This window comes from Dipodomys merriami, unplaced genomic scaffold (assembly GCF_024711535.1).
Source record: "Dipodomys merriami isolate MVZ:Mamm:240054 unplaced genomic scaffold, mDipMer1.0.p SCAF_533, whole genome shotgun sequence".
Taxonomy (NCBI): Eukaryota; Metazoa; Chordata; class Mammalia; order Rodentia; family Heteromyidae; genus Dipodomys; species Dipodomys merriami.
Genome location: NW_027206106.1, coordinates 138,137 through 163,178, shown reverse-complemented (window position 1 = coordinate 163,178; position 25,042 = coordinate 138,137). Strand labels below are relative to the sequence as shown.

At 41.7% G+C, this 25,042-nt stretch overlaps 1 protein-coding gene across 3 annotated transcripts in view; it reads left to right on the top strand.

Annotated features, from left to right (window-relative positions):
* Ranbp17 (RAN binding protein 17) overlaps positions 1-25,042 on the top strand; it is a 210,906-nt gene that overhangs the window by 102,274 nt on the left and 83,590 nt on the right. The window contains exon 15 of one of the 3 annotated variants that reach the window (XM_069999205.1): positions 23,767-23,840. The exons of the other annotated variants lie outside the window; for them this stretch is intronic. Coding sequence (XP_069855306.1) covers positions 23,767-23,840 — 74 coding nt within the window. The remainder of the gene's footprint in view (positions 1-23,766; positions 23,841-25,042) is intronic. 3 annotated transcript variants of the gene reach the window in all.

Below are 25,042 nucleotides of genomic sequence, written 5' to 3'. Positions count from 1 at the left end.
GTTTAGAGTTTGTTTTGTCCTTTATAATGTTGCTTGCCACAACAGAGCATAGATCAGATTTGGAGGACCTTTGAAAACTGAGTGTTTGACTCTCTGTGAAATCCCTTTTTGTGTTTTGCTTCACTTGAAATGACATTATGACTTAGTGTGAGACGGGATAATTTGTAGTTCCTTTTGTCATCCTCTTCGGGTGTCACAGACCGTGGAGTGCACCGCTCTGGCGCAGAGTCCTGTGCGGGGGAGGACACATGGTTTTATGTTGTTATTTCTCTGGAGTATTCTTGCTTGTGATGGATTTTAGCTGCAGGCATAGAGATGTGTGGAGAATCAGCTGAGAGAGCGTTTCATGCTTCACTTGACTGTTCTGTGACTGAAGACAGCAGTAAATGATTTGTGTGGCGCTTGCATGATATTAAATTGAAAGGGCTATTGTTCTATCAAAAAGGGTTTAGCATAAACTGTGAAAGCTAGACATTAAACATTAGGATTTTGGTTTGTAAAGTCAAACTAGATTTCTTAGCTTGACTTATTTTAGTTACTAACAGTAGCAATGACTCATAAGAAACAAAAGGCTTTTTTTTTTTCCTCAAGCCCCAAAGAAGAAATCTTTGGGGACCATTTTCCATGTATGCTGGCTCAGCCAGCGTTCTCAGTAGCCCGCATCTGACCGGCTCGCTTCATAGCCTACCACAGTCCACCTGTGCTTTAAAACAGAATCTCTTTCCCCTTGTTCTAAGCAAGAATCATTTTCCTTTCTCTGGTGAAACACCGAAGAGGAGCGGAAAGTTTTCTTCATTATAAAATTGTAGCAATAGTTGATATTCTGGGACCCCAAAATAGCCCTTGTTTCTACAGAGGGTTCCTGTGTCCCCTGCCCTACACAGCTTTTCTCAGCAGCCCTTTTGGGAACTTTGGCACTTTATTCTTGTTTGAGATTAGGTGGCTTGGCCTCAGAGCCGCGTGCTTACTCAGCCTGCTCTCTACCACTTGCGCCACGCCTCCAGCCTGTTTATCATTGATCATTTTGAGACAGGGTCTCACTTCTGGTGGGCACCTGTGCTGTGATCTGTCCGAGATAGGCTTCTCATTATCTCTGAGCTCACAGGCGCTCTCCGCCAGGTTCAGCCGAACCCTATGGAGATGGAGTTTTGAGAACTTTTCTGCTGGGCTTGGGCTCTCCCAGCCTCAGCCTCCCAGGTGGCTTGGGTTAGCCGGCACATGCCACTGTACTCAGCCGTGGGCTGAGAGGTGGGCTGGTCTCGAAGCCCCATCCACCAAGACTCGTGTTCCCAGCCAGCCAGGATTGCAAGCTGACGTCGCTGGTGCCCAGCTAGGATGTTGTGGTTCTAGCACAAATAAGTGTGTGTGCTTGCCTGCGTGTGTTGGTGCTGTGGCTGGAGCTTGGAGCCTCATGCTCTCATCTGCCTTTTTCCAGTTAAGGCTGACATTCTACCACTGGAGCCACAGCTCCACTCTTGCATTTTGCTGATTCATTGCAGATGAGTCTCGCAGATTTGTGTGCTGAGGCTGGCTTCAACCTGTGATCCTCAGACTCCAGCCTCCTGAGTAGCTAGCTAGGTCTATAAGCATGAGCCACCAGCACTTGGTAGAAATGCCATGTCACCTTAGCAATGCAGGAAGATTGTGTGATAAGCAAGAACCAGTAACGTCGCCTCATGAAGTGTCACGCGAAAGGTTGGTCCGTGACAGTAATACAATTTTAAGTGGGACTAAGCCTGAAATACGTGTCATATCTGTTTCCCTAAAGTCTGTGTGGCTCTTAGGAATAAGCCCTATATTTTCTTCCTCAAAAATTATATTTCCATGCAGTTGTAAAGTACCTTTCTTTTCTCAAAAAACTAACCAAAAAATGGCAGGGAAAAGACATAATTGCCTTAATTATTTAATTAGTAAAGTGGCTTTTTTTTTTTTGGTCAGTAGCGGGGCTTGAACTCTGGGCCTGGACGCTGTCCCTCTGCTCTTCAGCTCAAGGATAGTGCTTTACCACTTGAGCCACAGCGCCACTTCCCCACAGGATAGCTTTTTGGAAGAAAATGCATGTGTGTATAATAGTTTCCCAGGAGGAAGAATTAGTATGTATTAGTCACCTATAAAAAGCTGTACCAAACATTTCATATTTTTCGTATTCCCCGAGATTTCTCTTCTCTTACTGTTCACCCCAGGCACTGGAGTGAGGTGGGAAGGTAGTCACTTGAGCTTGGGGTAAAGACCAAGGTGCTGTGACATGCACAAAACAGGTGGCCGAAGACATGGCATGCTCAAAAGACTCAGCGCACATGGGGTAAGACTTTTTGTTGTGGAAAAGGTTGAGCAACAATAGCAAAAAATAATTGTCTAGAGGTCTGGGAAGGTGCTCAGTGGTAGAGCGCTTGCCTTGCATGCATGAGGCCCTGGGTTCAATTCCTCAGCACCACATAAGCAAAAAGAAAAAAAAAAGTCAGAACTGGTGCTGTGGCTCAAGGGGTAGAGCGCTAGCCTTGAGCTGAAGAGCTGAGGGACAGCGCCCAGGCCCAGAGTTCAGGCCCCACGACCGGACCCCCAAAAAAAATTGTCTAGAGAAGGAATGTCATTCGTTATGAACTTCTGTGTTGGAACTTTATGCATGGGTTTAAGCTTCATTCATAAATGCTTGCTTCTCTCCTCACAGAATGAAGTAACTCTGACATGGGCTTTAGCTACCTAGGTACAAGCTCTTTGTGCTGATTCTACCTCCATAAAAATCATCTGATCTCCCATGGCCTTCTGCACCTTCTCTCTCCTAATTTGACATCTACCAGCATTTCCTCTTGGTATACTTGATCCCTTTGGAGATGTCCTGGATCTCATACATTCTGCTCATTGAAGTTTGGATCAACACAAACACACACACACACACACACACACACACACACACACACACACACACACACACACACACACACACACACACACACACACACACACACACACACACACACACACACACACACACACACACACACACACACACACACACACACACACTTTTACATTCTGCTCATTGAAGTTTGGATCAACACACACACACCACACACACACACACACAAACACACATTTTCCCCAAAAAATCCCATACTACATAAAACTAATTTTGAAAAACACTAAAATAATAATGATTATTTTTCCAGAAATAGTTATAACTTTTTCTACTGCCAGTGCACACCGAGCAGGGGTCTGAACTGGACAGGCAGTGCATTCTTTGTGTCTAGTGTCCGTGTCCCTGACAGGTGAGTTAACGCTGCACTATGTCATAATCTCCTTAGAAATCTCTAGTCTGTTCAGAGGCCCAACAGAAGTGTGTGGTGTTGACACATAATGTGTCGTTTGGTTCTTCATGTAGTAAACATACTGATTGCTTTCTTTCTATTTCTAGAAGCTAATTTATATTAATTTATTCTTTTATTGAACACCATAGTATTTAATCTGAAGACAGGGTTTAAGCTTTGAGCTAGTTTACATCTATCTTTATAAATGTTTTCTTTGAGTTCGACCTTAATGTCCTTTTATTGTGCTCTTTTAAAAATAATGATCTTAAAGCCAAGGAGTGTCTTGATTGTGAAGAACGATACAGGTTTCCACACCTCTCCATTTAAAGCAGTGAGCGAACCCCGTGGGTGTAACCGCGGATCGCTGTGTCCATGGTCAGTTCTGGGTTTGCAGGCTGAGTCTTCACCCTCGTCTCCGTGCGTCTGATGAGCCACCATGAGCAGATGTGGGAGGTAGGGAAGGCAAGCCGGACGTGGGATCAGAACCAGCAGTGCAGCAACTGGCCAATGCTTCTGTTTGGCTAAGCACCTGCTTTTTTGTATTCAGACTGTCCAAACCATCTGCTTTTATGTTCTCCCTACCTGCTGCCATCCATCCATCTTGAGTTTTAGAAAGATTTCAGTGTTTGGCAATGAGTGAGCCATCTATGCCACTCATGGTTCTAGGGGCATTTAATTCCTGTGAAAACAGTTACTTTTCAATTTAAGTACAGTGTAGGGTATGTGATGCAGTTGCAGTGTTTTCTGCCTTTCTGGTTGCTTATTCCCAGACATTACAATTTAAGTTGCTTAATAGATATTTGGCCATAGTATAACATACTAGCAACAGATGCACAGTGATGAGTGTAAGTGATACTCTACATATCTATTCTTTTTTTAAAAAAAAGCACTGACAATTTAATGAAAGGTCTTTATTCTTTATAGGTTCAATTGTTTCTAGACACATAACTTTTCTTCTCAATATAACACATGTTTGGTAGTTCTAAAATACCTGTTGGAAAACAAGTACTATAGTAGACACTTTTCCCGCATTAGTAGACTGCTGTCTGTATCACGGCAAGGTAGATGTTATATTCCTAATTCTTTAGATGATGAAAAGGAGTCTCAAAGAAGTTGAGAAATCTGTTCAGGTTCTCATTTAAAATGAAAGATATTCGAACTTCGGTTTCTCTGACTATCTGACGCAGTACGTGACAGAAAATTTCTACCTCAGAAATCAAGAAAGCATACATTTTTTTAGTTGAAGTGTACATGCTTAATCTGCTCGGCAAAGTCCCTGACTCCTTTCTAGCCCTTGATAGTCTGTGGACATGTTAGCTGCTTCTCTCTGGGTCTGTGCTTCTTTTGCTTTCAAAGTTTTAAAAACTCGTAAGAAACAAAAGGAACAAGGTGTGGTTAACAGGATTTACTCAGCCTTTCAAGGGTTATAGTCAGACTCAAGTAGCTGTATTGGCGACAGTCATTTTAGCTCTTCCTCACCACACACCAGCCCCACAGGAGCAACAGGCAGAGGAAGCTCAGTCAGCAGCATCCGTCGATACAGTCTATGCCTACACTTCACATGGAGGGCAAAGCTTGCACACAGCCCATAGAAATCAACATTATCTCTATAAGCCCGTCGGGCCTACAGTGTTAAATACTCAAGCGAAGGTCAGAGGTTTGATGTTGGTGTCCGGATCTTCTTCAACTGTGGCAGTTTCAGTAACATTTAAGTTCATACCTCTTCTTAAGTCCATTTTAAGTTCAGGGGTAATAAGAACAGATTCTGCTTCTGTGGTGGACAGAAAAACTTGCGGAGCTTGTTTTTCCAAGCAATGGCATAAACTGAAAATAAATAAGCTTAATAAGTCCATACATTAAAGATTTCTTTATCAAGCCAGTGCTGGGATCTCAGGATCATAGACAGTCCAAAGCCAGCTTGGACAGGAAAGTCTGTAAGATTTTTACTCCGTTTAACCATCCAAAAGCTGAAGTGGAGCTGTGGCTTAAGTGGTAAAGTGCCAGCCTTGAGCAAAAAAGTTTAAGGGCAGTACCCAGGGTTCAAGCTCCAGTACTGGCACACACACACGTACACACACACACACACACACACACACACAAACTCACACCACCACTACCACCCCCCCCCCCCCCACACACACACACAAAGACTGGCTAAAAAAAAGATGACAATATCTAGGCTACCTTTCTGGCCTTTTGAAATCAGTAATTATTATCAGAGGACAATTCATTGGCATCCTAGTAAGAGTCAATAATGACTAGGTAAGCCACTGAACTGACACAATTAATGGGGGTACTCATAATTTCCTCTATGCCCCTGGTGTGCGAGGGCCTTTCCCCAAAGGGAAGGGGATCTGAGGCCTCTTGGTACACACGTAATTGAACTTTATGAGCATATGGACTGCCCCAAGGAATAGGTAGGTATATGAGGGTGGAGGGTGGAAAATGGAGAGAAGTAAAACTCCAGAGCACAAAATGTCCATGAAGCCCAGACCATCAGAGAAGAGCACAGGGTCTCAGCAGCAGAGGCTGAGTGCCAGGGCTTGACCTCTCTGGCTCTGACCCAGACGTAGAGAAGAACTGAAGAGCACTTGGGTCTTAGGACTTCTCTGTGGAGACCCTTGTACTGCCTGCCACATTAAGCCTTTATGGTTCTTTATGGTATAGCTCCACCTACCATCCACTTTTAGTTCCCACAACATCCTGCTACCATTCTGACTCCCGGCATCTTCTGCTTGGATTATGTAGCTCCTTGTACCATACACAGATGAGTCCTTCACTTAAATTTTCTATTCAAGTATGCACACTGACAGTTTTTAAACCTTAGGTAGATAATAATGATAATGCTAGCATTCGTTTGGTTATCATATGCCAGACCCTGTAACAAGTTTCTTAAATCCATCTTTTGTAAGCCTCAAAACAGTCTTATACAAAGGTGTTATTAACTCCCAGTTCTATAAGAAAATAATACAACTGTAAGTATACAGATAGAAAGTGTCCTATACAAGGGTTGATCTTTGCTCTATCTCTAATTCAGTGAACTTCAATTCCAGCGCTTACTCCTTGAGTATTTTGTACTCTTTTATCCTTATTTTCTTTGCAAAGTTTGATATTCTTGAGAAAAGTGCGTGTGTGTGCGCATGCGCCCGTGCGCACACATATTTTATACATATCAGCATAACTAGAGCAATGCTAGATCGCAAAATGTTTTTTAACTTGATTGGACATGGATTAGGTTAGGTGAAGTAGTAAGATTATATGGTTACAAAAAGAAATTTTCTGATTCTAGTTATTTCTCTGAAATAGATGTCATTGATTAGCACAGTGTCTTACTAGGAGACAGTGTGTTGAAACTAGCCAACACTAGTTGGAACTAGTTCAGTTTTTTTAAGGTTTATAAATCAAAAAAGGGTTGTTATAGCGGCTGTAACATTACTATTTTCAACTAGATCAGTAACAATCATTTTTAATATTTTAAAAACATTGGAAATAAACTTGGCTATCTAGGGCATTCTGATCAGTAGAACTCAGGGCCGACTCAGGGAGGGGAGCTGGGCCGTTGCTGACAGGTCGGGAACCCAGAGCCAGCAGGTGTGTGTGGCTCAGTGTGGCCAGGCCGCGGGTGGCAGCAGCACAGTGTGAAAGCCAGCCAGAGGCTGATCCCCAAGCCACGAGGGCTCCCCTGTGACAGAAACACATGAGGTAGTGGCAAAGGTTGTGTGTGGAAGCATAAAGGGAAAAGAGTTCTGCTTTGCAGTTCCCTCTTTCCCATTCACAATCACGAGTCCTAATGCTTACCAAGTTCACAAGGTTGACAACAGACTGAATAGTTTGTGTCTTCTATAAAGATAATTAGTATAATAAATGAATTCTCCTACCTATCTCACTTGGCACCAACAAGTACCACCTACTGTTTCCCCTTGGTTAGAGGAGAGCTAACTATAATTCAAGGTTATTTTCCATGCATTAAATGAAATAGCACCCAATAGAGGGTTTAATGTGGATTTATTCTACCATAGTTAGTGTAAGTAAATACATTTTTTCCCTAGTAGCTAAGAAGCAACATTGTCAAACAGTAAACTGTAAGGGAGATTGAGAAAAGTCATTCCACTATGTAACAATGAAAAGACATCTAACCATTATTTAGCATTTTCCTATCTAAAATATAAAGTTAGTGAGACCCAGTCATACCTGCTTTGAATGCATATTCCTAATGGTCCAAGAGGAAGAATACAATGACTGACCTTCCCATTAAAGATTGTGTGTGTGTGTGTGTGTGTGTGTGTGTGTGTGTGTGTCTGTGTCTGTGTCTGTGTCTGTGTCTGTCTGTCTGTCTGTCTGTCTGTCTGTCTGTCTGTCTGTCTGTCTATGCATGCGCGCTCCAGTACTGAAGCTTGAACTCAAGGCCTGAGACACTTTGTCTGAACCTTTGTGTTCAAGGCTAGAGCTCGTCCGCTTGAGCCATAGCACCAATTCCAGCTTTTTGGTGGTTAACTAGAGTCTGACTTTCCTACCTGTGCTAGTTTCAAACTGCAGTTCTCATGTCTCAGCCTCCAGAGTAGCTAGGATTACAGGTAGAAGCCACTGTCCCTCAGCTCCATTAAAGACTTAAAACCACTTTATGAGTAAGACATAGAAAAGAGAGTTGCGAATCCTAGAGAAAATAAACATTTTTCTCAATTGTTAATTGAGAATATTATCATTATTTACAACAATAAAATGAGAAATGGTTGTGATTGCAGCAAGCTTGAATACTTATCACAAGAAGAAAAAGCAAGTTAGGAAATAAGCCCGAATTTCCCTTACATATATAGAAATGTTATAGACTATTATTACTTATTACAGTCGGGATTGCTATTATGAAATAAACTTATTTCATTGTAACCTTCAAAAACATCTCTTATGAATTCCTACTTATTATAGTAATCAAGCTGATCTCCACATAAAGAGAAAAAAAAAATTCTGAGTGAAGAAATGGAGTGCTACAAAATATAAATTTTTTTATCTAGTGGATTATTGTCTTGTAGTAAAGATGAAATGGAACAAAGTTGTTTGTGCTTTGAAAAATGGAAGCATTGTTCATCATGCATAATTGAACAAAGTTGAAATTTTGTAGGTATGAAGCAAAAAGCCACAGCTATGATAGCTATTACAGGAAATGGAGGAAATTAATAATAAAAAGCAATACATTACCTCATAAATATGTTCTGACCTTGATTAATTTAACAACTTAATCCTGGAATTGGTATATAGATATTCCAGAACTCATCTGTGCATTACTAGCCAGAAAAGAAAATAAACAACTTACTCTCATAAAGTAAGGTTCTCATAGAGCAGTTCTTGAGGGTACGTAAATATTTGGGGGGGGGGGGAAGATTATAACAGCAAAACATGTTTAATGTGAATGTGTTTAAAAGCATAATTAAGTTCCTATGTTTTCCCAAAGATAGAGATATATAGAGATAGATATACATATAATATTAAGAGACAGAACTGGGGAATTTCACCTTATACCCTATAATCTTGCCTTGTGTAGTTTGTTTCAGGAGCTATGATTTTTTCTCAATGACTCTATGATACTAGGAAAATAGATTAGTTCTTCATTCTTGGTAATTGAATAAAATTTAAATTGAACCTATTAGAAATCCTTAAATACCATTTTTGACATGTGAAATATATTGTCCAAACATTTTTAAATGAATTTTGGAGGAGCTTTAGAAAATACTCATAGCTTATTTTTGAACAGCCTTTGTTTTATGTCTTGAACATGTGTGAATCACTTTATTGTTTTTCTAGGCAGCTATTTGGTAAAAGTCCATAATTTGCCTGAATGGTTAATAGTACACAAATGCAGACATTTCATATGATGTACCATGTAAATGTAAGCCTTTGTAGCTACATGTTCTTGTAGCAAGAGGATTGTTTTAAAAGGCGTGTAATTTATTAGCTATCGGTAGCTTCTTTATTGCCTTGCCGCGCTGCAGTAATAAATAAAAGAAAGTGAACTGATTTTACAAATGGCACACAAGGTGCACATTTTGTGGGGAAAAAGTCTTTTTTTAAAGAATTGGCATTAAATCCTTTTTTTGTGATGACAAAGAGGCTAAGAGTGCAAACTGTATTTTCTGTTTATCAAAAACAGTCTTTTTTTTTCTCCGGGGCATTTTTTCCTATGATCATCAAGGGATTTCAAAAGCAATAAAGTGTGGAATCATTGTTCGACTTGAACAGTATTAAAACTTAGGTTTTAATTTCAGTGAAGTAATAAGATTTGAACCTGTCTCACATTACAGCACTGTAAGGCATTTAGCGATTGTATTTTAAAGGAGGTTTTTAAAATGCAGCTCACTTGTAAGCTAACTGTCTGTCAGTAATTAATAGTTTTTCTTTAGTATAGGCAGTCGTGATCAGACCAAAATATATCTGAGTTTTTAGAAACACGTTATGATGATTGTGAGAGTCTTTATTTCTAATTAACCTGAATGTCTAATGATGTACAGTGTGCTTCCAAGGCTGCTTTAAAAAAAGAAAAAAGTAACAGTTAATGCTGCAGTGTCTTTGGGCTTTTCACAATATGAATGTGCATGTGTAAAAATATTTCAATAAGTTTGACGTACAACCAGATTATGTATCCACTCACTTATTCATCAAGTATTTTATCCTTCAATATCTTTGTCTAGTTTTTAGATATCACATTATTTATATATGTAAAATATGTTGCCAGATAAGATACTATATGTAAAACTAAACCCTAATTAACCATTTGCATTCTACTGTATTCAGTGTTGAAAGTTACCTGTATGTGTCAAAAAAAGGACTTTAAAATGTGAGCACTTCGGTTAAGTCACTGTGGCAATGTGCTTGGTGATGAAAGATTGTATTTACCATTTTGAATTGCTGTTGAAAATAATTGCCTCTACAAACGGAAACATCTGTAAGATAGCACATGGTTAGAGCTCCATCAGTTTTCACACTCAGGGCTGAGCTATGACCTTTTATGATGACTGTGAACAGTTACTGCCTCCATTAGCCATACGTTTTGTTTCTTTATTTTAGTAGATAGCCTAGACTGTAAATATTGGAGAATCTAAAATAAATCAACTTATTATCCTAAGGATACAAAATGTAAGAGCTATTTGTGGTTGGGAACCTTTGACAGATAGTTTGGATGAAGCAGATGATTGCCTGCCTGGCGTGTCTGGTCTCCATTGCTGTGCCTGCAGGCAGTTAGTGCTACGGTTGTATATTGATGTCAGGGTTAGTACTGAGTGGCTAGCAGTGACAGATGTCTATAATTACAGGCAATGCTTCCAGTATTGCTGAAGAGCCAGCCTATGTTGAACAATTATCTTATTTCTGCCTTGCCAAAGAGCATGTTCCAGTTGCTAGTATTAGCAGTGGTGAATAAATACAGAGCCTCATCTGCTGCCTTGGGACAAATGTGGAAAAGGCGCTTGGTGATAAAGCATAAATGCAAAACATTTTTCAACATTTTACATTAGTTAAGTTCAGTGTTTTCCTAATTTTTATCTTCCCATAATGTTTCTGTTGAAGGAGTCTTGAAATATAAAAACACATTTGGCATGCTTACTGGGATTTTGTTCTCCCCTAGGCCTGTAAGGCTCCCAGTGCCGGCACCCCTTGCTTCGCTGAATAAATGTGTTTAAGCAATTTGGCTTTAAAACAAGTTTTTCCCATGTGAATTCTATTCTCTGATTGATTCCCATTAAAAATTTGGAAATACATTTCCATGAAAAATCTCTCACACCCAATAAGTTTAATTGGAAACTTTTTAATTGGGAAGTTAGGAAGGTATACATACGCAGAAGTATACTAAACACCTTGGTGTACGGGTAGGCCTGATGTTTGCTCAGACTTGCATTCTTAAATTTTGTTTTAAACTCAACTAACTCACCCCCTTTCATTTTTTGGCCACTCAGTCTTTTCTCATCCCCAAGTTTTCTGACCACCTCGTTCTGTGCTTGCTCCTGGTCCATTTGGCTGACTTACGAAAGCATGCAGCTGTCTACTTTTATCTGACATGGGCTGTAACACCACCCCTGCCCACAAAGCACACTACTTCTCACTAACGCATGGCCCTCTTCAGTCATGGGAACGTTTGAGGTATTGTATCGTAAAAAATTACCTAGGCTGTAAGTTTCATATTCTGTATTTTTAGCTAACATATTATGGGAAATGAATAAAAAAATTCGTTTCTCTCCAGCCTTAATCAAAACCTGCATTGGTTTTCTACTTTTGCTTAAGCTCTTTACTGAGCTATCTATTACTTTTTATCATTTAGTCTTCTAACAGTCTTCTATTTCATAGATGTGATTCTCTTTATTTTACAAAATATGAACAGAATTTCAGAGAAGTGAAAACGCTGCTCAGTGGTGGGCCCTGGGTTTCAAAGAAAGCATCCTACTCTAAACCTACTTTGCTTTCACTGTATCAAATTGCTATAGATGTGTTTCAGCATGAGTTCAGTCTTCAGAAAATGATCATTAGTAAGACTACCTCATCAACTTTATCCCTGTATTATTTCCCAAGGATAAAGCTCATTTCTGCAGCTACAGATTGGACTTCTTCTTGTAGTAGTCATATGTCACAAGAGGACTAATCTAGATCCTAGATTGGTGATATAACCCATGCTAGAATAAAAAAACTGACTCAGAACATGAGGCCAGTAATTTATATGTAGTATAGAAAGCAGCCCTTTCAGTTCTTGCTGTGAAAGACTTCCCCTGGAGGCCCACCACACAAAATCTTAATCACCTAAAGCTCTAATGATGGTGTGCTAGAACCCCTTGTCTGTCTGTATTCAGTAAAACTAAAAGGACTTAGTAAAAATCTTAATTTTAAAAACTTAGAGATCCAGGCACCAGTGGCTCAGGCCTGTAATCCTAGCTACTCAGAAGAAGCCATCCTAGGAAGGAAAGTCTGTGGAACGTGTATTTCCAATTAACCTCTCTCTCTTCTCTCCCTCCCCTCTCTCCCTCCCCCTCTCTCCCTCCCCCCTTCTGTTTCTTTCTCTTTCTCTTTCTCTCCCCTTTCTCCTCCCTTTCTCCCTCCTTCCCTCTCTTCCTCCCTCCCTTCCTCCTTCCCTCCTTCCCTCTCTCTCCCTCTCTCTCCCTCTCTCTCTCTCTCTCTCTCTTTCACACACACACACACACACACACACACACACACACACACACACACACACACACACACACACACACACACACACACACACACACACACACACACACAGAGAACTGGAGTTGTGAGCCAAGTGCTATAGCATTAGCTTTGAGCATAAAAGCTTGGGGACAGCACCCAGACCCTGAGTTCAAGTCTCATTTTAAACAACAACAACAAAAAAAACCCCAAACCTTGGAGAACTGGATTGACTCATTGATCTGAATTGAGAAGGCTTTGCTAATTTATTGAACATGGGAATATAAAACAACAGCTTGCTGAGTAAGTTGAAAACTTGGAGTGGAGATGGAACTGGAAAGTAAGATGACTCATAAAATGAGGACGGGGCTTCAGAATTGGGAATTCGGGGGAAGCAGATGAGCCCTTGGGGTGAACAGCACCAGCTGCCACACGCCTTTGCCATCGCCTTTCCCGACTCTTTGAAGTATTGAGAGACTTGACCCATTACAAAAACATGCTGTTCGGCTCCCTTCACTAAACTCTCTTCCCTCTAGGCATTCTTATTTAACAATTACTGACGCTGTTCACATGTCAGTTTAGAGCATGTATCTGTTTTCCAGCATTTAATCCACAAAGAGGCACTGTCACCTTGGTATGTGCCATAGTAACAGTAGCTGATATTTAGGGAACCACGGTCCCCTGTACGGACCTTGTAAATGAATCATCTCAAGCAAATCATAAATGAGACCCTGTGAGCATCCTCATTGTATGATTGAAGAAACTAAAATTCAGAGGGTTTATGACTTACTCAGAATTACTGAATGGCAGAATCCCACGATTCTTAGACTTCACAATCTCAACGAGGTTAAGGCCTAGTCAGTGATGGAGAGCCTCACACGGGAGGTAGGGGGTACTGGGTCTGTGCTTTCATCCAGCTTTGTCACTCATGGCTGTACTGTGCCAGCTGATCCAGAAAGGGAGTCTGGAACTTGTCTGATTGGGCTGGCTTTGAACCAAGATCCTCATATCTCAGCATCCTGAGTGGCTAGAATTACAGGTGTAAGTTACCAGTGCTTCGCTAAAGAATACTAACTCTTTATGTCACTGTTGCTTAAAGCATGCAAATGAGGAAATTTGAGAATGTAAGAAATGGAATAACTAGGGTTACAAAATTAATTCATTAAGTAAAAAATCCTTTATTAAATGGTTGTTAACTGCCACACATTGTGTTAGATAGGCTAGAATGCCTCTTGGGAAGCCAGGCAAGGTGGCTCAAGCCTGTCATTTCAGCTGCTTAGGGATGCAGAGGTAGGGAGGTCATGATTCACCAAGTTCAAGAGATTCCGCCTGAGTGTCTGAGGGTGGGGTCCACGCGTGCTCACCCAGCACAGGGAGGCACGGTGGCTGGGCACAGTGCCGCACACCGGCCACCCCAGCCTCTCGAAGAAGCCTAAGGAGAAGGGCCACGGCCCAGGCCAGCCCAGCATCAAAGGAGACCTCACTTCCAAAATAGGGAAGGCAAAAGGAAAAGGCCAGAGGCATGGTTAAAGTGTTTGTGGGCATGCCTGCTTATTAGCCAATGTGGGACCCTAACTACCTTCCACTGTGCTGCCCTCCCTTGGATGGCACTTCAGCCTGGGCTTCTTCCTGGTTCAGGGTACCTAAAATAACAGCAATAACTTGGCTCATTTTTGTCTTTCTAGGAGAAAAATATGCTTCCTGAGTAACTGTGTAGTGCCTTCATCTATCAGTTGGGCTTTTACATACATTGTAGATGTACAGAAGGGAATTCATGGACCATCACAGAATGAACTCGGGGTTGCATTTGGAGCAAATTAAAAGTTTTTGTTAATTAAGCTAGTGACATGAGAGAAACTGAATGGTGCAAAGAAACATTTTTAGTAGAATTTAAGATGATGAGGAAAAGTAGACAGCACAGTAGTCAAATATAAATGAAGTGAGTTACACCTTGTTTTCATTCCTTGGGGCATTATTTCTCCATTCTTGTCATCATGCTTTCCTTGAGAGTTTTGTTTTGTATTGTAGAAGTGCAGCTTACTCTTAGAAGGAAAATACAGAGGTTGTTTTGGATACAGGAACTGAGACATAGTTTCAGAACAGCACCATAGAAAGAGAAATAGAATTACATTCCTAGGAAACATGCATGAACAAAATAAAAAAGTTAAAAGTAGAGATAGGGTCATAGAGTTTGTCTTAACCCCACTGTCCTTACAGCTCGGGGTGCCTCTCAGAGGGTTTGAATTAGATTAAGTGGTCAGAAGTGAATTTACTAAAATTCCATCAGAAGGTGACCTGACCTGCTCAAATCATTAGCTCCACTAGCCATATTTATATATGCAAAGTGACTCATAGAAGACAACAGGATTGAGCGATTCTTAAAAAATAGAACTGCCAAATATCATTTATAATTTGTTGGGGTTTTTTTTTATGGCTACCCTTGAGTAATTGGTTTCTTGCACTAATTCTATTGAAACAAATACCTACTGCAATCCGTCTGATCACTTCCAGAGTTTAAGTAGGTCTCGCCTTGTCTCATGGCTGCAGAGTAAACCCCAAAGACTCAGGGATATTTCAGGTCTCAGTCACAAAATCCCTGATGCCCTTTCTCCCTGCATCTGAGATTGGGAAGGCTTCCTGCTCTTATCCCCACCTCCAGGTGGCAGGTCCCTAAACTGTGTACTTTTTAGGTTATACGCCCGAGGAGTGATGTATCCAGAGGTCCAGAGAAGGCTTGGAAAGTAGTTAAGGTGAGTGGAGCTGTGGTCATGGTGATGGGGTCACTGGTCTTTACGCTTGCCTCAGGCTCCCCTATAACACAGGCTCACGCACGCAGGGAGTGGGGCGAGCAGGGTGCCTTGTCTTGATCCCCACCTTTGCAGATCGTGTCACCCTAGAATTGCATGTCAGTAGTCAGCACGGAGAGACGTGGAAACAGCCTCAGCTGCTTCACTGTAGCTAATCCCTGCCAGTTACTCAGACTTGGAAAGAGAAGAAACTATCCAGCCACTTTGATTAGTATGTTATTGAACAAGCTTGAATATACTGTCCCTTCTACCAGAAGAAAGGTGTCCCATCTGACACTTTGGAGAAGCAGGGGAAATTAAAGTGAACAAGATATTTGTTCCCTGGTCCCCACCTCTGCCACCTCCTCTCACAAACTTGATCCAGCATTAACATTTATACTCAAAAAATGTAATCACGCTGTCCCGTAAAAACTACTAATATTTGTTAAAATGCCTGAAATGCCTCCTTCCAGTTAGTCTCAAAACCCTCTAGTGGCCAGGCTTTCTCCCAATAGTCTTGTGCTTTCGCTATAGTTAATGCCTTTTGCAGTGGGCTTGGGAGATCACGCATTCACCCAGCGCTTTACGGTGCTTTATCTCCAGAAGACTAGTTTAACAGAAGCTTGGCCCCAGACATGGAGTGGATTGGCAGCCGGCAGGAAGGAGCAGAGCTGTGTCAAGACAAATGTACTCTCTATCTTCTGTGGTTGGCTTTCAGCTGGCTGCACCACAGGAGTCTTTCTACAGGCTGTGATCCCGTGATACACCAGTAACCGGTGCCTCAGCCGGCTCCCTCTTGGCGGGTGAGGGCCTGTCGGGAGGCATTAGGTTCACGCTGGTGAAGACCCGTAGTCAGTGGCTCCCCAAAGGGAGGGAAGGCAAACCGCCAGATCCTGTTGAACAGGTGGTAGTTAGACCTTCGATCTGGGCCTAGGGCCGGGAGGGAAAGAATCTCTCAAAATTACCAGTCTTGCCAATTTCATACTATACCCATACCTCTCTTTCTAATCAGTGATTATCTAAAATCTGACCCAGAAATGTCTCTGGCAGCTTCTGGAGCCTTTAACTTTTCCACCTTCCTTAGAAGCCTGGATTGGGGCCCAACCCCACTGGGTGCAAGCAAAAGAGGAAGCATGTTCTTAGCCATGCATCAGTGGAGGCCCCTACTGGGAAAGGGGATTATCACAGGCAGCAGGCAGCCTGCACCCCAGCCTGCTGAGTTCGTGCTTTGTGCCACAGGATGTGGAGCGAAGGAAATGCCAGGCCAGCGCCGCCAGGGCGGCCGCTCCAAGTTTCTCATACAATAGCCTATTCAAGCAGAATGGGAAGGCCTTGAAGAGCCCTGTCAGGTACAGGTCTTTTTAGCAAGATGGCCACCACAGATGGCGGATTCAGATAATGTAACTGAAATTAAAATGTAACATTCATATTGATTTTACACTTCCATAGCCTGAGCTCCATTCCTACATTATTCTATATTCCAGGTCTGAGTGAGGGGAGCTGATCACTCACCTTTTCCACTTTATTTCCAACACAATCATGGTTTTAAAATAAGTTCCATGGAAAGTTTTTTCTACCTGCTTTCAGTCGTGTCCTTTTTTTCACAGACAAGATGATGAATTTCATCAAAGTACATTATATGATATGGAAAAATTAGTCACCCAGTATTAATGTGGATCTATTCAGTGTCACTGTTTGTGTATTCAGTGTACAGTGAAGAGGAGTGCAGCATTAATTCTCTTGATGCAGTGACGTTAATTGTGGTGATCCTTTTAGTCTGCTTCAAATACTGATGGAAGAGTTTAGTATCCTTACCTCCCAAGTAGTTCAGAGCCAAGTCATTAAATGCTCTATTTCTTTTTTCCTTCTCTCTCTGCTACCAGCAGCCTTCAGTTTGATGAGCTCTTTCCTGTAGAAAGTTCTGAACTGAACGCAAGGGCACTTGAAATCCAAGAAAAATATGAAAATAGTTCTCTTCATAAGAAATATTAATGCTTTCATTCTATTGTATCCTTCTTAGTGTCAGATTTTGCTTTTCCAAGTTATGTTTAAAAAAACTTAATTGGTAAGTCATTTCAATAGATTGAAACAGTAGGTTAAAATTCATACAATTTGAAGCCAGGCATTGGTGTGACTCATGCTTGTAATTTCTAGCTGATCAGGAGGCTGACAGGTGAGGATTGTGATTTTAAGCCAGCTGGGGCAGGACAGTCCTTGAGCCTCTTATCTCCAGTTAACCACCAAAAAGCCAGAAATGGATCTGTGAGTCAAGTGATAGAGTACTCGCTCAAGCCCCAGGAGCAGCACACACAAAACTCCCGACAATTGGGGTCATTAGTTGGTATCAGTTGCCTTGTGGTAGCAGAACTCTCTGTGGTGACTCCCCTGGCATTACCACCCTTTGCATTGAGTGCGCTTACAATGTGCTAAAGCTCTCTGAGGAGTTATAACGTCTTAAACATTTATACCAAGTCTAAGGGTATTAACTCACTGTAATTTTCTGAAAATCCATTATCCAAAATCTTAATTCATTATAACACTCCTTATGAAAACCTATAGACCAGTGTTTTTCTCTTATTCTCCTATTTGCACAGAATGAGAGATTCATTGTTCTTTTTAATTTGTTTCGTGCGGTGCTTTTGAGTACACTTCATAGAGAGCTGTTATTGAATTTCTGTGACTGTCATTATATATCCATACAACCTTTAGGAACTAATATTCTGGGTTTCCCCAGTTCTGTAATCTACTTCAAATTTAAGGATTGATATAATTAGTTTCTTCAGAGTTATGCCCAGAATGTTAGCAACAATGTTGCAGGCTTCCAAGATCAAGGATCAGGATGGGAAAAGAAAACAGTTGTGTAAATTATCATATCATATAATCTTGTTCTTTATTAAATTAAAGTTACTGCTAAATATCTTTTTGCTGTTTATATGTTTTTGCTTTTTTTTAGCATTTTTAAAATCTGGTTCCCCTTCAAAACCGTATACAAGATCACTGAAGCTTGTAAATGCTCACAGCAATTATTGGTTATTGGACTAGTCCAGTAGTCACTGCAGTGAGTGGTTGAAACATTGTGTATATTTCCAAATTCTCCTTTCTGACAGTTAAAAGAACCTTTGTAGTAAAATGTAGAGGGATAAGAAAACACACATCAAAATAATTTTTTAAGAGGCATGTCTTCTGTAGTGTGTGGTAATGATAATTTCTTGTATTTCTAACAATTTTTCAGGAATTAGAGAGATGGGTAACTGATTACTGTGTACTTTTTTAGTTTGTAAGGTATAATAGTCTTGAAAGACATAGAATTAGGGTTTTCCATCATGAAATTTTGAAGAGGTTGTTTTATACTTGTAACAGCTGCATTTTCTGTAGCTACAACAGGCTGTTGACTAAATATATACATTAAATGTTTCAGAGTTAATGAGAATTTCAGGATTTTACTTGTGTTGGTGGTTATCTTTATTATGTGGAAGTCTTGACCTTCCTGCTATTTTTATGTGAATATCTTCTCTTGACCAGGCATTGGCTGACACTGTTAGCACCTGCTGTGAGGAAGGTGTAGGATGGGAAGGGGGGATGGCAAAGGAAGTAGCACTTGTCAGGGAGCGGCCACGTGCCAGGTTCTGTGTTCCTGGTCGACGTTTGATCTCCAAAAACTCCTTCATGTAGGTGGAGATACCTCTTCTTCATCCTTCCCTGTTTTACTGACAAGGAGCCAAGATTCAGAGTCTTTCTAGTTAGTGGCAGATCCAGAATTCAGATCCAGATATCTTTGGGACCGGAGCCTCTGCTTGTTAAGTTTGTCAAGACGGTAGCATTTGCCGTCCAGGGACATAGGCTGGTAAGTGGAAAAACATATTCTATGGAAAATAAACACTCAGGATCGGGTTCTGGTTTTGATAGGCAAGTGTGGATGCCAGTTCCGGAACAGTCCGTGCTGGGAAGAGTCGGAGCAAGTGCAGTCTTACCTGATCTGTGCAAGAGCTTTTCTAGAAATGTGTAGCCTCTGAAACTACACGTTTCTAAATTACAAAAGTTTGCTCATGTTCACTTCCTTTGAGTCAGATCTTAAATGTACTGCTTTGTAAGAAAGAAAAGTTATTTCAAAACAAAACAAAGTGTGCCTTTACAGGTTTTCTTTTTATTAAAAAATTACTATGAATCAGCTGGGTGCTGGTGGCTCACGCCTGTTATCCTAGCTACTCAGGAGGCTGAGTTCTGAGGATCGTGGTTCAAAGCCAGCCCAGGCAGGAAAGTCCGCGAGACTCTTATCTCCAATAAACCACCAGAAAACTGGAAGTGGCGCTGTGGCTCAAGCGGTAGAGCACTAGCCTTGAGCTGAAGAGTGCAGGGACAGTACCCAAGCCCAGAGTTCAAGCCCCACAACTGACAAAAAAAAAAAAAAAAATTACTATGAATGAAATGAAATTGGCCGAAATGTGCATTTTAATGTCACCTTTATTCCTTTAACAGCCATTTATTAAGTAATTGGCTCAGTTGAGATAAAAGAGCGTTATCTCTGCTCTTAAGGAGCTGAGTCTTTATGCCTTTGTTAGTTTGTCATCTAGTAAAGAATAGGTCTATTGGAGGACAGGAGAGGAGAGGAGAGGAGAGGAGAGGAGAGAGGAGAGGGTTGTTGAAGCCAGCTAAGATCTAGTTGCAATGCTTTCTATTTGTTCATTGTCTTTATCCTATCTTTGAAGAGCATCTAATGATTGAGTCTCTTTCCCTCTTCCCCTACCCTCCTCTTTCCTCTACTCTCCTCTTTTCTCCCTTTCCCCTTTCCCCTTGCCTCTCTCTCCCTCCCAGCTCTCCTCCCAGTCCCTTCTCTCCTCCTCTCCCTCCTCTCTCTCCCTCCCAGCTCTCCTCCCAGTCCCTCCTCTCCTCCTCTCCCTCCTCTCTCTCCCTCCCAGCTCTCCTCCCAGTCCCTCCTCTCCTCCTCTCCTCCTCTCCCTCCTCTCTCTCCCTCCCAGCTCTCCTCCCAGTCCCTCCTCTCCTCCTCTCCTCCTCTCCCTCCCAGCTCTCCTCCCAGTCCCTCCTCTCCTCCTCTCCCTCCTCTCTCTCCCTCCCAGCTCTGCTCCCAGTCCCTCCTCTCCTCCTCTCCTCTCTCTCCCTCCCAGCTCTCCTCCCTGTCCCTCCTCTCCTCCTCTCCTCCTCTCCCTCCTCTCTCACCTCTGTCTCAGTTTGAACTCAGGACCTCTCACTCTTGCTTGGCTGTGTTGCTCGAGGTGGCACTCTACCATTTGAGGCACCCCCAGTCCAGCATTTTGCTGGTTACTTGAGCATGGAATCTCACAGTCTTTTCTGTGAGATTCTGTAGCTGGCTTTGACCTTAGATCTTCTAGCTTTCGGCCTCCTGAGCAGCTAGGATTGTAGTTGTGGGTTATTGCCGCTGCTGGCTGACTTTCCTGGGAGTGACGGGATTTGAGGGTCTTGCTGTGTAGTGCAGCCTGGCCTCAAAGGTGTCATCTTCCTGCCTCTGCCTCTTGAGTGCCAAGATTACAGGCATGTACCACCACCCCTGGCTGTCGTCTTTTTTTTCTTCTTACAGTTTTGCTTGTTTCTCATTATGATCAAATTACCCTAATGGATTCTGAAATAGAAGGTAGGAGTCTATGAACTGAGAGTGACTTTTTCCTCTCCTGGCATTCCTGCGCTGACTTACGCTTCCTTAAAAGGAATATAGAGATTTCACTTTTCCTTGCCATCATAAAAAAATATTTTTAGTAAAGTGGCAGAAGTTGAAAACTAAAATCATATTAAAATTATTTTCTGTAGAAAATTTTCATTGGCTTGTGTTTTATGATAAAACAAGTTTGTAGATATTTCTTCACTGCAAGTTACCTCCCATCCCCAAACTAGCTGTGTCTGTGTCATAATTAAATCCCCAATGTTAGGAGACATTTTCATATTCTACATATTCTGAGAACTACAGGGTGCTTCGGAAAATGTGAGTCTTTTAAAAGAAATGCTGTAATCATACATTGATTTTAAATGACCCTGTCACACGTGAAAACAAAATCAGATTGTTGCTCTTAATGAGCTTTTCAATTTACTATTCAGTAGATCAGATAAGTGGATTTCAGAGGTAATGATCCTGTTTAGTACTCAGGCTTGACTGTCAGATCCTTGTAGTGTAGAGAGATCCCTAAGGACAAAAGCATTGACACAGTTGTAGAAGGGATAATGGGAATCAGAGCTAATGGATGATAAAAGGAACGGCCTGAGTTACAAGGATAATAGTGGATTAAAGCACTACCATGTGTCAGTGTTGACTGGTGTTTCTGACGTGTTATTGGTTCACATATGATGCTGGGAGAAACTGTTTTGACAGCGGAGTACAACAGACCTGCCCGGCTTCCTTGCGCCTTGCGCATGCCAACTTGTCCTGCAGCAGGAGAACATTTCCTGGTAGGAACTCTCCACTTAAAAAAGACTCAATTAGTGAATGTTTTAAATATTAAGAATAAAATCAAGTCTTAGTTATTATACTTCTGTTAGTCAGTGTTTCATCATTTAAATTCAATGGGGCATCATTTTAGAATAAAATTTAGATTGATTCTGAATATTGTCATTATAAAGTACATACACTAAAGTCTTGAAAATACAAATTTTGATTTTACTAAAAAAACAGTGTAGCCATTATATGATCCAAAACAGAAAACCTTGGCCAGAAAATAACAAACAAACAAACAAAAAAAACAGAAAAGAAAGGAATACAGTAAAATGGGCCCTGGTCAGCGTCCTTCCCAAAGACGGTTATGTTGAACATGAAATTTATGGCTGATTTTATTTATCTGTAGGGGGGGACGCTGTTGCCCAGGAAGAGGTTATTTTTTGAGTCCTAGGTTCATTCAGGCTTTCACCTTTGTGATATGTATATAACTTATAATGGAGTCAAAGTTAAGAGCACATGCAGTCTGTACCCCTTCAGCTCTAGACCTGAGAGCATGCACAGTCTGTGCCCCTGCAGACAAGCAGAGTGAGCAGAAGCAGATGATGGGGTCAAGGGCCCCTCTTGCCTCATTTTATATACTCATGTGATTTGAAAGTCTTATCTCACAAGGGTGCTACTAAAGATCAAAGAGAGCTGCATCACTCAATAACGGGATGCTCCCAGATTAAAATTACAGTTCAAGCTTTTCCCTGTAATACTTTTCTTTTTCTCTGGTAATTTATGGTTTTCATCTTTTCTCCATGAAATCTAATGTATGTTTAATAGAAAAATTATTTTTATTAGCGGTGCAGTATCCTCATTATAATGTCATCTTAAGGGGTCCAGACAGCCGCTTCCGCCGTTACACGGTGAGCACACGTGTGGTGTGCTCCCTTAGCCGGCGCTGTCTTACGGATGGGACCCTCTAGGCATAAGAGCGCCCCACAAAGTGCTCATGTAGACTTGAGGAAGGCACCCCAAACAGAGTGCCAAAAGTCCCCTGGCTACATGACGGATCAGATGAGGAGACGAGGAGCATGCAGCCCCGCCCTCCTGGGAAGGCGGCCAGTCTTCTAAGAACTGGCTTGAGAATGGGAATCCGGTAAGAGAAGGAAGAAGGCCGAACCAGCAGAAGGAAGAGCACATATAAGATCTGGAATTGCATGACACACCTCAGTAATCCTTCCGTGTTGGGCTGTGGCTTGAAGTTGAGGGAAATGTTGGAAGATGAAGTGTGAGGAGCCAAGTTGTGAAACATTTTGTACGGCATAAATCACATCAAGATCATCTTCTCCAACTGAACAAGTTTAGATTTAGGCCTGTCCGCAAGGGGCGTGGACACTGGGGGACTAAGGGAAAAGTTGCCTTTCTATCTATTTTTCTTCCTTGTGCTGTCTTTGTGCTCATAGTTCCTGGACTAGTGTTGTCCCACATGACTGTTCTTGGAGATGAAAGCCTACTCTCAGGCAAGACAGTAGTGATGTTGTCATTGACATGTTCTTTCTGGAAGGCGTGGTGGTTAGCAAAAGAGGCAACAGAAGATTACATGTCAGTTTTCTTTTTTCTTTTCTCTTTCCACCTTTGAATTCCTGCCCCAATACCCAGCCCTCTAGCCCTTTCATTCACTCTGCCAGCCTGATGAAAAGGCTTCTGGACCAGTCAGGTTGAAAGCCTGTAACACAAGCTTCTGATCCGAATACTGTTTAAAACCTAGCACAAGGTCCCTGCAGTGAACAGCTCCCCTCCTCAGTGTGACCTTATTATCACCATTATCACCTACTCCCTTCTTCAAGAAAGGGGCAGTTTACCACTGAGGAAAAGAAATTAGGTCGTTTGGTGGGAATAAGAGTATGTGGTTATGTTTGTATGTGTGTATGTATTTCAAACCAAGAAGGGTGCTTTTTGAAAAGAAAAGTTAAAATTACAAATTTGTTTAATAATCCGTGATTAACTCTCAGCTCTTCCTAATTCAATGTGGTTACAACAATGTACTACTACGTCTTGTACTTGTTTTATTTGATGCTTGGGAAGGATATATTAAGGATTAAGCTTTTGACAGTGACATTTGTCCATGCAGGTATATGCCCGTATGTCAGAAGTCTTAGGAATAACTGATGACAACCACGTTTTAGAAACATTTATGACGAAAATGTAAGTTACTGTTTTGGTTTCTAATTTTTCTTCTGCTTTAAATCTTAATAGATCATGTCATTATACTTGAATCTTTTTATAGATATTCTGGGTGGGTGAGTGCACGCATGGGCGCCTGCATACATACATGCGCGGCACACACACACACACACGCGCGCACACACACACACACACACACACACACACACTCCTGCCTGTCCTGGGGCTTAAACTCAAGGCCTGGGTACACACACACACACACACACACACACACACACACACACACACACACACACACACACACACACACACACACACACACACACACACACACACACTCCTGCCTGTCCTGGGGCTTAAACTCAAGGCCTGGGTACACACACATACACACACACACACACACACACACACACACACACACACACACACACACACACACACACACACACACACACACACACACACACACACACACACACACACACACACACACACACACACACACACACACACACACACACACACTCCTGCCTGTCCTGGGGCTTAAACTCAAGGCCCGGGTGTGGTCCCCGAGCTTTAGTGCTCGAGGCTATCACTCTACCATTTAAGCCGCAGCAATACTTACAACTTTTTAGAGACTAACTGGAGATAGGCTTCTCAGAGACTTTGCTCTCCTGGCTGGCTTCAAACTGCAATCCTCTAGCCTCCTGAGTAGCTAGGATTATAGGCCCAAGCCACCGGCACCCAGCTCAGACATTACTTTTTAATAAAGCTTTAAATTTTTGTTTTAATTCTTAGAGTGTTTGTTAAGATAGCCATACAATATCAGGACACAGTTTAAAACAAATATTGACCCTTTGGGTCAGTTAGACAGTCTCTCTCTCTCTCTCTCTCTCTCTTTTTCTCTGTCTCTCCCCACTCCCTCTTCAGTTAAAAGAGAGCACTTCATTTTAGAAGCCTGTACCAGAGGAGCTTATTGAAACATTGGAATCATAGTTTCTTTTTTCTTCTTTGCTTTTTTTCCTCTCTTTTTTTTTTTTTTTTTTTTTTTTTTTGTCAGTTATAGGGCTTGAACTCAGGGATTAGATGCTGTTCCTGAGCTTTTTTTGCTGACGGCTAGCTCTCTACACAGCTCCACTTACAGTCTTCTGGTAGTTAATTAGAGAAAAGAGTCTCACAGACTTAGGCTGGCTTTGATCCATGATCCTCAGATCTCAGCCTCC